Source organism: Dipodomys spectabilis, unplaced genomic scaffold, assembly GCF_019054845.1.
Source record: "Dipodomys spectabilis isolate Male_0828 unplaced genomic scaffold, ASM1905484v1 ptg000528l, whole genome shotgun sequence".
In the NCBI taxonomy this organism is placed as follows: Eukaryota; Metazoa; Chordata; class Mammalia; order Rodentia; family Heteromyidae; genus Dipodomys; species Dipodomys spectabilis.
This window is the reverse complement of record NW_024871205.1, coordinates 1,168,150-1,182,163: the sequence shown is the minus strand read 5'-3', so window position 1 is coordinate 1,182,163 and position 14,014 is coordinate 1,168,150. Positions and strand designations below refer to the sequence as shown.

At 61.8% G+C, this 14,014-nt stretch overlaps 1 protein-coding gene across 1 annotated transcript in view; it reads right to left on the bottom strand.

Moving 5' to 3' along the window:
- Positions 1 to 619: 619 nt before the first annotated feature.
- Positions 620 to 14,014, bottom strand: part of LOC122099671 (dedicator of cytokinesis protein 2-like) — a gene marked incomplete at its 3' end in the record, with an annotated part of 28,684 nt that continues 15,289 nt past the window's right edge. The window contains 12 exon segments of the mRNA XM_042670216.1: positions 620 to 883; positions 1,039 to 1,171; positions 1,173 to 1,223; positions 1,782 to 1,881; positions 2,030 to 2,106; positions 3,713 to 3,754; positions 3,756 to 3,812; positions 8,290 to 8,414; positions 10,015 to 10,140; positions 10,431 to 10,507; positions 11,634 to 11,709; positions 13,167 to 13,302. Coding sequence (XP_042526150.1) covers positions 620 to 883; positions 1,039 to 1,171; positions 1,173 to 1,223; positions 1,782 to 1,881; positions 2,030 to 2,106; positions 3,713 to 3,754; positions 3,756 to 3,812; positions 8,290 to 8,414; positions 10,015 to 10,140; positions 10,431 to 10,507; positions 11,634 to 11,709; positions 13,167 to 13,302 — 1,264 coding nt within the window.

Genomic DNA, 14,014 nt, shown 5'->3' with positions numbered 1-14,014 from the left:
CCGAGAGGCTGCTGGCAGGAGGGGTGAGGGCAGAGATGGGGGTGTGGGGCTGCTGGCGGGAGGGGTGAGGGCAGAGATGGGGTGCGGGGCAAATGACCCCCCGCCTTGGGGCTGACGTGCAGTGTGCACATATAAAAATTCACTGATGCCAGGCGCTGGTGGCTCACGCCCGTCATCCCAGCTCCTCAAGAAGCTGAGATCTGAGGATCACGGTTCGAAGCCAGCCCAGGCAGAAAAGCCCATGAGACCCTTCTCCCCAGTAAACGGCTCAGAAAAAGCCAGAAGTGGCGCTGTGGCTCAAGTGGTAGAGCACTAGCCTTGAGTACAAAGAGGCTCGGGGACAGTACCCAGGCCCAGAGTTCAAGCCCCAGGACTGGAAAAAAATAAAAATTCACTGCACTGGGCCGTCTGGGCTCTGGACCTGTTTCGTTGTACATTTTACTATTTATTATTCCATGGCAGGTGATTGTTATGAAAAAAGAAGGAAAAGGGACCGGGCAGGAGCGGTTTGGCCCCAGCTGCCGGCGTCCTCTGAGCTGCCGGCGTCTCTGAGCTGCTGGAGGCCGCAGACCCCATGCAGCGCGTCCGAGAACCGCGGACAGACAGATCAACAGTGCACGTGAAGGCGTGGGTCCGAAATGCTGCCGCTGCCTCCCCAGGGCGGGAGAAAGTGAGTAAAACAGGGTTCTGCTCCTCCCGGGGACGTGTCGGGTTTCCTGTGGTCCCCCAAAGCCCAGAGCTGCCCAGTGGACGAGTCGGCGGACGAGCGAGAACCAGGCACCCACCTTCACCACCTCCTCGCCGTCCACGATCTTCAGCTTCTCCAGATTCTCCTGCAGCAGCTGCGGCTTCATGCGCCACTTCAGCAGCCCCAGCAGACCCACTGAGGCAGAGCCGGGCGGGGGTTCCGTGAGTGGCCAACTCCGTCCCCTCCGTCCCAGCCCTCCTCCGTGGGGCATGTACACCCGGGGGAGCGTGCCCGCGTGCCCGCGCACGCCCCCATACACACACACACCACGGGCAGCTCCCAGGGGTTACCGTTCTGGGTGAGCTTGGTAGAGCACACCAGGGTGGAGATGGAGAAGCTGTCTCGGGAGCTCGCGGACAGCCCCCCGACGCTGCTGGAGCTCCGGCTCAAGGTGGCCCCCTTGCTGTCCGCGTGGTGCCGAGCGGGAAGGCAGGGTCAGGTACGCACTGGCGTCCTCCATCTTCTTGCTGTCTCCCTGCAGACGGAGCCTGGTGACCGCCCCGCGCCCAGCCCCTGCCGCGCTGACCCCGCATCGCGCCCCTGGCAGGCACTAGTCCAGTGTCCTGAGGGAGGCAGGCAGGCGGGGAGGGGCTATGCGTCCTGTCCAGGAGGAGATGACCGTGGGCCGGGCAGTGTGGGGAGGAGGCCTCACCCTGGCCAGGGAGAACCGCGAGCCACACAAACCTCTGTTCTTTCTAAAGCAACCCGCCCCTGGTATCTCGTTACAGTGTCACAACACGGACTCGACTCGTGCACGGCTTCGGGGGGGGGGGGGGAGCTGGGACTGGGGAGGGGGAGCTGGGCCCAGGCACGGTGGGGGGCATCAGGACCCCGGGTCTGGGATTTCCCTCCGCTGCAGCGCAGCGTCCTCTCCGAGGTCCTGCAGGAATCCTGGCCATCTTGTAACGACGCCACCCGCCTCCCGGACCTCGGGGAGGGGACGGAGGCCCCGCGGCGCCGTGGGGTCCCGGGGAACGCGTGTGGCCTCCGGGGTCCCGCGCCCCTTTCTGCCCCCCCACCTCATCCCCGGTACCTTGAGCACCGTCAGGTCGTGGCAGCCATCCTGCAGCGTGGTCCCGTCCTCCTTCATCAGCTTCACGTAGGACATAGCGAAGTTCTTCTCCCCCTTTGTCCTTAGCTGGGAAGCGCGTTGGGATGTCAGGAGAGAAGGTGGCGAGTCCCCCCCCATCCCCAGGCCTTGTCCCTCCCCCCCCCATCCCCAGGCCCTGTCCTCGGGGGCACGGAGGCCCCAGGGCGGGCACGGATGCCCAGGGCGGGCACTCACATTCCACGGAGGAGCGGTGCCGGAACATGAACCTCAGGTGAATCCTCTGCATGTCCTCGATGGGCACCGCCACCTCCGGGGACAAACCAGAGCTCAACAGACGCGAGCGGGGACGGCCCCCACTCCCGACCCCCCCCCAGCCCGCAGCCCCTCCCCCCACCCCGCTTTACCCACCCACCCCCGCCCAGCCTGACAAACGAACAGCAAACAAATCACACAAGAACCAGCACCAGATGTAATCCAGCTGGCAAACTGCCTCTCCAGCCAATGAAGCCCGTAAATTACGGTAAGAGGAGAAAAAAACCACACGCCGAGTCTCCCCAAATTGGTATAAAAGTCACATCACGTTAGCACATACCCCCACCCCCCACAGGAGAGGCCGGAGTGGCAGCCCTGCTTCTGCTGGAGAGAACCTGGTCCATGGGAGTTAGTAAGAATGCCCGAGGCCCGGCCCCCGTGGCTCACGCCTGTCATCCTAGCTGCTCAGGAGGCTGAGATCTGAGGACTGGGGTTCAAAGCCAGCCTAAGCAGGAAAGCCCATGAGACTCTTATCTCCAATGAATGGCTCAGAAAAAGCTGGGAGTGGGGCTGTGGCTCATGTTGTAGAGCGCTTGCCTTGAGCAAGAGCTCAGGGACAGCGCCCAGGCCCTGAGTTCAAGCCCCAGGATGGGCAAAACAAACAAACAAAACACCCAAGAATGCTTGGCTCTAGTAATGTCTGGGGGATCCTAGGGCTCACCCCTCATCTTTGTGGACAGACACATTTGCAGATGCTTTTCCTCCTGAAGCCACCAAAGGAGAGCCACCACCCCAGATCACCCCCCAGTCTCCCCGGAACCACACTGCCCAGTGAGTTGTCTGCCAGCGGCACTCACTGGGGTGCTTGGGCCTGGCCCTGGGGCACCCCATTTCTGCAGTGGGCCGTCCAGGCTGTGGGGCCAGCTCCCCGCGGGAACGGTACTTGCGGTGTGGAAAAGAGACCGGCTCACACGGGAGGCAGCACTGACACAGACACACTCTGAGCCAGGCCAGGGTACAGGTCCGTGGGGGACCCCAGAGGCCCCAGCCCCAAAGATAACCCAAGACACCTCCATCGCCCTCGGTCCCTCCGGGAGGCCTGGCCAACACCGGTCTAGGGCTGACCTGGGCTTGTCACAAAGAAAAACAAGGACATTCTAGACCAGGTGCAGGATGCCGGCGTGGAAGCTCGGGACGGTGCGGGACGGCCCTGTGGGCTCTGGGTTCGGGAGACGCCCTGGCGCCCTGCCCTCTGCCGCCTCTCCCAGGAAGAGCACATTCATGCCACGCCCTTCCCAGGGCGGTGCTGGGCGGCTTGTGGACTAGACCACCTGCTGCCCCACCCCCGTGTGACAGGGCAGGAAACTGAGGCACAGGGGAGCTGAGTGAGGCCGGAGGGGGGAGGAGTGGGAGGGCTGGGGTATAAAACCCAGCCCCCCCACCCAGGACAGGCTCGTTCAACACGCTACACAGCGCTCATGAAGAGGAGGAGGATGGCTGACTGCTCTACCGTTCCGGGGGACCAGGTCCCCGCCCCGCACTGCCCGGCAGGGTGGGGGGCAGGTGAGCGCTGACAGCTTTGGCTCCAGGCCCCCCCCCCCCCGCAGGGCTGCTGTGAGGGTAACGGGGCCACTCCACGCACACCGGCGCGGGCCGCTTACCTTGACCGTCTCCATCCAGCGAGGCTGCTTGACTTGGTAGTACAACCACGGAGTGGTACTCGCTCATCGGCTTGTCCCCAGCGCCCACGCAGATCGCGTTCTCCCCCAAGAAAGGAAACGCAGAGCGGGAACATCACGGAATGGCCGCCTCCGGAGCCTGGCTGACTTCGAAGCCAAGGCCCAGGCCGCAGGCTTCCCTCCCTCCGCCAGCTCCCTCCCACAGGGCAGATCTGCCCCCAGCCTGACCACAGAGATCCAATGGCTTCCACTCTAGAAAACTGCTAGAACGTGCCAGGACTGGCAGTGGCTGCCTTACTGTACCCGGTGACCAGCCCGGGGTCCCCGCCGCCCCGCCTTGTCTCTAGATGGGGGAGACGTGTGCACACGGCCCAGGGCGGCCACGCGGCGCGGCACCACGGCTGATGCGTTTCTGAAGCTCTCACACCAAGCCCACGGGCGTGCCGGACGCGGGGGACAGCCCAGCTTCGGAGGACACCAGGGCCCTCACGGGCGGCAAGGCTGGGGTGCGGGGTGCGTGGGAGGGCCGTGGAGCGATTTCCAGGGCCTGGTCCATGCTGGGCCCCGAAGGCAGGGGCATGAGGTGGGAACAGAGCCCAGGAACACGCAGGCTCAGTGGAGAGGACCGAGGACCGCCCCATCCGTGTGCATAGCACTGCAGTGTGATGCCAGATGGATGGACAGACAGGAGGATAGATGGATGGACAGACAGACAGGCAGATGGATAAACCTATGGACTGACGGATGGATGAATGGATGGATAGACAGATCAACAGGTGGATACACAGACGGACAGACAGACAGATGTACAAATGGATGGACAGACATACAGCTAGCCAGATGGAATGATAACTAGAGGCTTACAATGCTGCAATGTGATGCCAGACAGACATACAAATAGACAAACAGAGGTACAGACAGACGGACAGACAGGCAGACAGACAGACAGATGGAAAGACACAGGGGCCCAAAGGAGGGTTGCAGGAGAGGCTTGAGGGGTAAGACTGAGCGAGACTGAGCTGTGTGTGAGGAGCGTGGGGAGCCATCTGCACAGACCACGTGGGGCCATGGCTCCCGCTCAGAGCTCAGAAGGAGCTGAGCAGCAGGGAGCTGTCTTCAAAGGGCGCTTGCCAGCCCTGGGCGGGCCTCCCCCTCCCCCTCCCGCTCCCGTCCTCCCCTCCCCCTCCCGCTCCCGTCCTCCCCTCCCCCACCCGCTCCCGTCCTCCCCCTCCCCCTCCCGCTCCCGTCCTCCCCTCCCCCTCCCGCTCCCGTCCTCCCCTCCCCCTCCCGCTCCCGTCCTCCCCTCCCCCTCCTCTCTCTCTCCTTCTGTCCCCTTCCTCCTCCCCCCCTCCTTCACCCGGGCTGCCCTGGGGCTTTGCGCACAGCGCCCATAGCCCCCCACCACTCCATTTGCACAGCCCCCCCCCCCGGGGACCACTGTCCTCATCCCCGTTCCACAGCTGGGTAAACTGAGGCAGGGCTGGCAGGACGGCCCGGACTCTCTAGCTCTTTGGCCCGGAGCCCTCCGGCAGCCCCCCCCAGGCCTTCCTCACGCAGGAGTCTGGGGACTCCCCACCCCACCCCCGCCCAATGCCCCGAGACCACCCTGGGCACGGAAGCTCCCCTCTTTCCCGAGGCTGCGGGAAACGTGGCTCAGTGTTGCACCAGGACGGCTTCGCGTGGGGCTGGGTTGCAAAGTGTGGTCACCAGCACGTGGGGCCAGGGCAGAGCCTGTCCGCCAGGCGTGGAGATCGGGCCGGCCCCCAGGCCTCGGGGGGAGGGGTACGGGCCCCCTCGAGGGATCTCCCGCCAACCATCTAAGTTGAAGGCTGAGAACCACAACTCAGGCTCCTCACCCCAGCTCCCGGGGATCTGGAGAGGGGAATTTGGGGAGAACGAGGTCATCCCAGCTACAGGGAAGTAAACGTAGATGTGACTCAGGGGTGCCTGGCTAGCAAGTGAAGGGTCACAGTTCAAACCCCGGGGTCATTAAAAACAAAAAATCAGAGTTGGAAAGCCACAGGAGAGGCTTCTGGGCAGGGCGCACAGCTAGGATCAGATCCAGAGGGGGCGGGTTGGAGCCGCCAGGGCCCAGCATCTACAGTTCCTGCACCCGGCCTCCGGCACCCCGGCCTCCACAGCTCAGGCCTCCTCCCTCTCCCATCGCTGTGTTCACTGCCTGTCCGGTCCCTGTGCCCACCTCCCTATTCAACTCCAGTCTCTAAGGAACCAGCTCCCACCTCTGGTTTTAGAGATCAAGGGAAAAAGATTCCTGCAAGATCACACAGCTAATAGGAGCGGATAGGTGGATTTGAACCCTGCCTGTCCGACCCCAGAGCTCTTAGCCAGGTCCTAGGGACCCCCCCCCCCCCAGAATGCCAGGGGCAGACCTCGTGCACGGGAGCACTGTGCTTTTCCCACGGAGCCCGGCTGTCACGGGGAGCTGGGGGAGTGCCGCAGAGCGCTTCATTAGGCGATGATATTTATTTCTGCAACTCTGGGAAGAGCTGCCTCCCCGGGCTTCCTTAGCAATTTTCAATAGTCAGTCACCTAAACTCCCCCATAATTTCCCCGGCGGATGGAACTGTAAATTCCCACAGTGCCCCGTCTCACCCCCAGAATCCCCGCCTGTGCGCCGGCAGAGACGGCTAAGCCAGGAGCCTCAGCCTGGCTGCGGCTGGAAGAGAAGCCAGGCGGTGGGGAACGGCCCCTTCTCATTTGTCCTCGGGCAACGTGGAAGGCAGGCAAGGGTATCGATGTTTTAAAATGAGGCTGAGCTTCAAAAGTTCTCTGATCAGGAGGTAGCTGGATAAAAATAGCTTCAAAGCAATGGTCCATACATTCATGAGATGCAATCTTGTCCTTTGGGATAAAGTCCCTCTGGACTCCTTTGTGCTCCTCTGAGCCAAGTTGTTTCTCCCTTATTTGAACTTTTCAGAAAAAGTTTCAGCATTAGCCATTAGTGGCTGAGCCAGAGGCTGGCGCTTTGTTCAAGGAGAGATTAATGAACAGGGAGGGGGTTCCACGTACAAAAATGCAGTTACAGAAATGTCTTCAGATTTAAAAATAATAAAGAAGCATCCCAGAGCTCAATAGAAGAGGTTACCAGCCTCATTTTTAAGATGGAGATGAGATGGGGGAAGATTTTTTTTTTAATAGGCATCGTGGTGATTTTTGTTGATGTTGTTTTGTTTTGCCAGTTTGAGGGCTTAAACTCAGGGCCTGGGTGCTATCCCTGAGCTCAAGACCAATATTCTGCCTTTTTTGTTTTTTTTTAGTCGGTTGTGGGGCTTGAACTCTGGGCCTGGACACTGTTCCTCAGCTCAAGGCTAGCGCTCTACCACTTGAGCCACAGCGCCACTTCTGGTTTTCTGAGTGGTTTATTGGAGATAAGAGCCTCACAGACTTTTATGCCCGGGCTGGCTTTGAACCTCGGTCCTCAGATCTCAGCCTCCTGAGTAGCTAGGATTACAGGTGGGAGCCACCAGCGCCAGCCCGGCACTCTACCATGTAAGCCTCAGCTCCACTCCCAGATTTGGGGTGTGGCTAATTGGAGATTTAGAGCCTTGTAAACATTTCTGCCTGGGCTGGCTTTGAACCACGATCCTCAGGTCTCAGCCCCTCGGGTGGCTAGGATGACAGGCGTGAGGCACCAGCGAGCCCCGCCTTGGTGAAGTGTTTTAGGGTCCTGGGTCATTGGTTCCAATTGACAAGGGCTCTGCTTCACATCTGTCAGGGACGGGGTGACGGATGGGCCCCCGTCCCCTGAGGGCGCTATCTACCCCCTCCCCAGCTCCCGAGAGGGGAGGACACCACCCCCCCTAGCTCTCCATCTTCCCAGGGGCCTAGAAGAACGTGTGCAGGCTGACTGGCGCTGACAACGCCTCCTTTTCAGCAGAGAGCCGGGAGAGGAGGGAGGGGGGAAGCGGAGGCTCCCACGCTGGCCCGGGGCTGCCGACAGCTCACAGGAAACAGGAGTAAATAGATGTAAACACGCATGACAGGGACTGCGCGGGACATATGCTGCGGGAACAGAGCCGGCTGCTCTGCCTGCCTTCCCCACACACTGCCAGCTCTCCGGAGGCCAATTCGCGAGCGGGGCTGCACTTCGCCGCCGGGGGAGTGGGCGTGAGCGCGGGCGCCCGCTTCCTTCCTCGGCAGCCGCCCAAGGCTCCCCATGGATCCTCCCGGCAGGGCCTGTGCCTGAGCCACCGGCCCGCGTTCCAAGGAGAACTCTAACTGCACAGCTAAACTACAGCAGATGCCAGACCAATATAAACATACATCTAAAGAGGAGGAGGGAAGGCGAGCGGGGGAGGAGGCGGCGCGGGGGAGGGGGAATAGAAGTGGTGAAAAGGAGTACACGTTGGAGAACTGTTTGCCTGGGGGAAAAAAAGAACAAGAAGTAACCTTGGTTCCTCTTAATCAAGGTACAGATCACGTGGCCACACACCACTCCCGACAGCCCCTGGCACTTAGAGAGCCAAGTCAGGGAGAAGCTGTGTCCACGCTCGCTCACACACACACACACACACACACACACACCCGCGGCGGCTTACGGGCAGCGTCTTGCCATCCTCGGAACACACACACACGATCACCTCCACGTTCCTCTGCGAGGTCTTGTTGTACTTGTCGAAGTCACCTTGTAGGAGCGTGATGTAGATGTCATTCCGCACGTCTCCTGGGGACCAGAGAGGAAGAGGAGAGGCTGGAGGGGGCCCAGGGGAGCCCGGGCCCGGTGGGGCGTGGGGGGTGCGGGGAGGGGGGCGGGGGGAGCGTGAGGGAGCGAAGCCCTTACACGTTAGAGGAGCGTTGGGAGAGTTAAGAAAAGGGGGTGCAGGGGACATCAGCGTAGAAACGGGGGAGAAGGCCAGTCCTATACTGGCCATGTTTGTTTCTGCCCGTCAAAAATCGCTCAATTTCCATCCTGTGGTGACACCTGCTGGGCGGGGGAGGAATGGCCACCGAGGAAACACACGATGTCCCCAGATGGCTCTGCTCAGTGGAGTCCTGGGGCCGGCAGAGGGCTGGCGCGGGGAGGGGTGTGTGCAGCAGCGTGGAGTGCTCTAGAGGCATCCGGACCTCCATCAAGCCAGAGCGGACGTCACAGTCCCACCCACAGCTGACCATCTACCACAGGACCGTGGGATCGGTGGAGGAGCCGGGACAGGCTGGGGGTCCCCAGGCTTAACTCTTTTTAAGAAGAAATTACTGCACGCTGAGGAAGGCGTCAGCCCTCATGAATCCCCCCCCCCCCCCCCCCGGGGAGTGGCCAACGTCGCTGTGCCCGTCTGCCCCCTGAGAATTTTATGGCCAAGCGTGGATTGTCCAGGCAACAAAAGTCCTTTTTAAAAATAATTCACAATCCGACAACCTGCTTTCCCCTCAACCTGGGTAGAACATGCGGTTAGAGCCGGGCTCTGGTGGCTCATGCCTGCAATCCCAGCTACTCAGGAGGCTGAGATCTGAGGATCGAGGTTCAAAGCCAGCCCCCCCCCCCCCCCCCCCCCGCAGGAAAGTCTGTAGATTCTTATCTCCAATAAACCACTCAGAAAACAGGAAGTGGCGCTGTGGCTCAAGTGGTAGAGTGCTCGCCTTGAGCTGAAGAGCTGAGGGACAGCACCTAAGCCCTGAGTTCAAGCCCCACGACAGCAAAAAAACAAACAAAACAAACATACGGCTAGATAAAAATGGTGCCTGATGCACTGCGGGGCTGTACACCAGGCCACAGAGTCTGTGAGACACAGAGTCGGCGTCCTGAGTGAACCGTGATCCTGGGGTGCATGTGTGTGTGTGTGTTGTGTCTATTTTCAGGGGCAATATATGTGTGTCTGTCTTGTATGTCTGTCTTGTGTCTATTTTCGGGGTGATGCACTGTGTGTCTGTTCTGTGTCTATTTTCGGGGGGTGCATGTGTATGTCTCTTTTCGGGGTGATGCACTGTGTGTCTGTTCTGTGTCTATTTTCGGGGGGTGCATGTGTATGTCTCTTTTCGGGGTGATGCACTGTGTGTCTGTTGTGTCTATTTTCGGGGTGATGCACTGTGTGTCTGTGCTGTGTCTATTTTCGGGGGGTACATGTGTATGTCTATTTTCGGGGTGATGCACTCTGTGTCTGTGCTGTGTCTATTTTGTGAGTGTCAGCTTTCAGGCACGCAGGTGTGGCTCTCAGTGGTGGTATTGAAGGGGGGCAGAGGGAAGGTGACTTACAAAGAAAAGGGATTGTAGGAGCGGAAGAGCGGCCCCCCCACCCCGGGATGGACACGGCCCCCCCGGACCCCACCTGGCATGATGATCTCGGGGAAGCCCAGCTTCCGGGCCACCACGGTGGTCCTGTCCACCAGGTGCGGGTAGTCCTTGCGGATCTGCGTGAGGTCGCCCACCAGCATCTTCATGGTCACCCACAGGCCTGCGGGGGGGGAGGGGAAACACTTCTTCAGGGTGTTCTCGGCCTGCCCCCTCTCCCCGCCGTCTCCCCTGGCTCTGCCCCGGGCCCAGGCGGGCCAGCACAGGCTGCCCCCACCCATCTCCCAGGGCTGCAAGGGTCATTTAGGAAAGGCCTGGCCCCCAGTGTCAGCTCCGGCCCCTCGTGTGGGCTGTGGGGGGCAGGGGGTGCATCCCAGAATTCCCAGTGGTCTGTGGGAAGGAGGGGACGGTGATCTGCCTGCAGAGCGGCTGGGGGCTGGAGGGGCCGCTCACCCTGCCCGCCACTGTCTCCTTTAGAGGCCGTGACTTTGCCCAGCAGGCTGTGCAGGAAGTCGTTTTCAGCTGTGACCCTGGAAAACAAGGAGACAGACCTACACACGGTGCCCTGTGGGGCCCCCAGCCCCTCCCAGGCCTGGAGTGGAAAGGAAGCCTGCCCGTGCCAACTCCTGCCAGCCGCGGGAGCCCTCCCCACGGACCAGAGCTCTGCTGGTCCTGGGCATCCGCCCCCTAGGGAGATGCACATGGAGGAAGGATCCGAGCCCCGGGCAAGTGGGGACCCCTCCGTTGCACCCCAAGTCCTAACCAGAGAGGCTGGCCAGGTGGGACGCCCAGCAGCCCCTTTCCCCAAGTCTGCATTGGAGAGGAAAGGACTCCTCACTCCTAAAGCACGGGGGCCTGCCCCGGGGAGCCTGACAGACACACTCCTGGGGCCTGACACACACCCTCACACAGAATCCTCCATCTTCTGCTGATTGTGTGTAGCTGCCTAAAGTAGAGGCTCCAGAACAAGGCCTGGTGACCTCGCTCACCACGGCTGCCCCCCCCCACCCGCCCCCATCCCCGGCACTGGGAACACACCAGCCCTGCCAGGCTGAACAGGTGGACATGCCAGGGCCATGAGCCACTGTGGCCCTCCTCCCTGCCTCCTCCCTCCTCCCGCTGGCCTCTGCCTAGCTCAGGGCAGCTCCAGAAGGGCGTGGCCTGTGAGAGGGTGTGGCTTGTGAGAGGGTGTGGCTCTTGAGAAGGGCGTGGCCTGTGAAGGGGGCGTGGCTTCGAGGATGTGGTCCATGGGAGTGTGGCTTTGCAGAGGGTGTGGTCTGTGAGGAGGGCGTGGCTTGAGGAGGATATGGCCCATGGGGTGTGGTCTTATGGAGGGTGTAGCCTTGTAAAGGGTGTGGTCTATGGGGAGGGTGTGGCCTGTGGAGGGGGCGGGGCCTTGAAGATGGGGCCATGGGGTGTGGCCTGGGGGAGGGCGTGGCCTGTGGAGAGGGCGGGGCCTCAGAGGGGTGTCTTGTGGGTGTGGCCTGGGGGAGGGCCTGGCCTGTGGAGAGGGCGGGGCCTTGGAGGGGTGTCTTGTGGGTGTGGCCAGGGGAGGGTGTGGCCTGTGGAGAGGGCAGGGCCTTGGAGGGGTGTCTTGTGGGTGTGGCCTGTGGGGAGGCGTGGCTTATCTGGGCCCTGGCCCCGGCCTGTGCTCACGGGTGGAAGGGGATGAAGTGCTGCTTCTCCTCGTCACTCTCCACCTTCCCCTTGATGATGTCGGTGATGTCCATACCTGGGAAGAGAAGCGACGCGGACTGAGGGTCCCCCTCGCGCCCAGGAATGGGCAGCATGGGCTGAGGTTACAGGACGGGGCGGAGGGCAAGGGGGACCTGGGGGTCAGCAAGCGGCCACACAGACGGCAGGCCTTGCCCACGGCTGGGCAGAGGCCAGAGGCAGAGTCGGGCAGGAGGCCACGGAGCGGAGCGTTAGGTGGACAGGGAAAGCAAACACAGATGGTTCCTGCAAAACACTTGCCACGTGCTGTGAGCCCAGCCTTGCACGGACCGCCCTGCAGCACAGACACAGAGCACAGAACCCCAGAGCATTCTGGGCCTCGGAACCTCCTGCAATCAGCCATGTGCACACCACCCAGGGGAAGGACTCTGCACGGAGCCGGGGTGGCAGGGATGGAGGCAAAGGGGGGTGGGGAAAAGCTCAGCCGGCAGCAGAAACACTTCAAACACCCTGAGCACTGGCCAGGGAGCCACTAAGCCTGCATGATGGCAGGTCAGAGAGGAGTGGGGCAAGAGCAACGTGAGCCTGACCACCCGGTGGTAACAGCCCTGGGGGGGGGGGCAGAACCAGGGCATCTGTGAGCAGCGCGGGGTGGGGGGCTCGGGTCCAACCTCCTCATTTCATCCGCAGGGAAGCTAGGGCCCTGAGAAACACTGGCCCGGCTGCCCAGCAGCGATGGTGCGGGGTTACAGAGCCACCACGACTACGCAAGTCCTGCCAGCTGGGGAGCAGGGATTTGTGCCACCGAAGACTAGGGTACCCTGAGAACTGGCTTGCATATGGGGCGGGACGCGGGGAATGACAATCGGTGCATGATTAAAAACGGACACCTTCATAAAAAGAGTGAAACTGGCATGTCAGACTGCCAGGTCACAGGTGCTCAGGTGGCCGTTAAGAAAAATGCACCTTAAGATGGGACCGTGTCAGGTGCGTGACGGCCGGAGGGAGCGTGAGGAAGCCTCGTGGTGGGGGCCCCGCGCCCCGCGCCCCGAGCCCCGCACCCCGCGCCCCGTGCCCCGCGCCCCGAGCCCCGCGCCCCCCCGCCCCGCGCCCCCCGCCCCGCGCCCCGCGCCCCGCGCCCCGCGCTCCCCGGCATCCGGTCCCATCTGGAATGCAGACGCCAGGTGGGTGACTCATTCTGTGTCGCTGCATTTCCTGTCCTGGATATTTCTCTCAGAATGATTTGCTCCTGGTAATTAGATCGGCCCTGGATTGCGCGTCCTTTTGGCCGCAGCTTTGGGGAGCAGAGGCTCCCAGTGCTCAGACAGATTGCGTGTGACGCTCGGCTCCAGCCCGGAGACCCCATGGCCCCTCCCCCACAGCCGCACCCAGCCACCTCTCCCCTCCATCCGTCACCACAAACGTCCTTATGAAGGGCGCTCTGCATCTGATCCTCGGGGCAGAAATCACCCTTCAACACCCGAGCAGATAAACCACGTGCTGCTGCGCTCCTACCTGCCACCCCGCAGGGCCGCCTCAGGCCCTGCGTGCACTTCTTTGTACTGGTGTCTTTGAGATCCATCTTCCCGATCCGAACTATTTGGCAAATCAAGTAGATCTTATCCCTGTTGAGGTCTTTGTTTCCCAGATCCTGTGGGGCAGGGGGAGAAATAGTCACGCACACCGCACGCCGAGTGGAGATGAAGCAAAGAACACCGGGAGCAGTCCTTGGAGGGGTACGCCTCTCACGGGGACGCCTGCCCCCCACATCACCGTCCCGGAAGAGGAGAGAGCAGGGGAAGAAGTGAGGGGGGAAACGCAGCGCCGGTCATACGGGCGGATGCCCCACGGGCGAGGGGAGGCACCCCAAAACAGCACTGCTACAGACGGCGCCCTCACCGCCCCCCCCCCCAGACGGCAAGAAGGGAGGGCAGGTGGTATCAGCTAGTGCTCAGGACGCGCCGGGAGGTGTGCAGGCTGCTCACCCACACCCCGGCCCCCTCTGTGGACCTGTCTCAACCTCCCCACCCTGCCGGGTCGGCCAGTGCACAGCCCCTTCTCCAGCCCAGGCCACCCTGAAATCTCCGGCAACGTCGTCTTCTGAGGCTAGGTCTTCTCGGGTATTTGTCCTCAGCATTAAAGCCCCATTTCCTCCCTCGGTGGTGCTATTCTTCCTGAGTTGACATTCAAGGCTGAGACCTGACAGGTCCGTCCGGCGGCTGCGCCAGCAGAGGCCTCGTTTCCATGCAAGCTCTCGAGTTGTCACCGTGCGGTTATTGCTTCGTGTGTGCACAGGTGTGCACACACAGGCGTGCACACGACACTCCCTTTTAACATGAGGTTCTTCTAGCTAGCTGCACCTC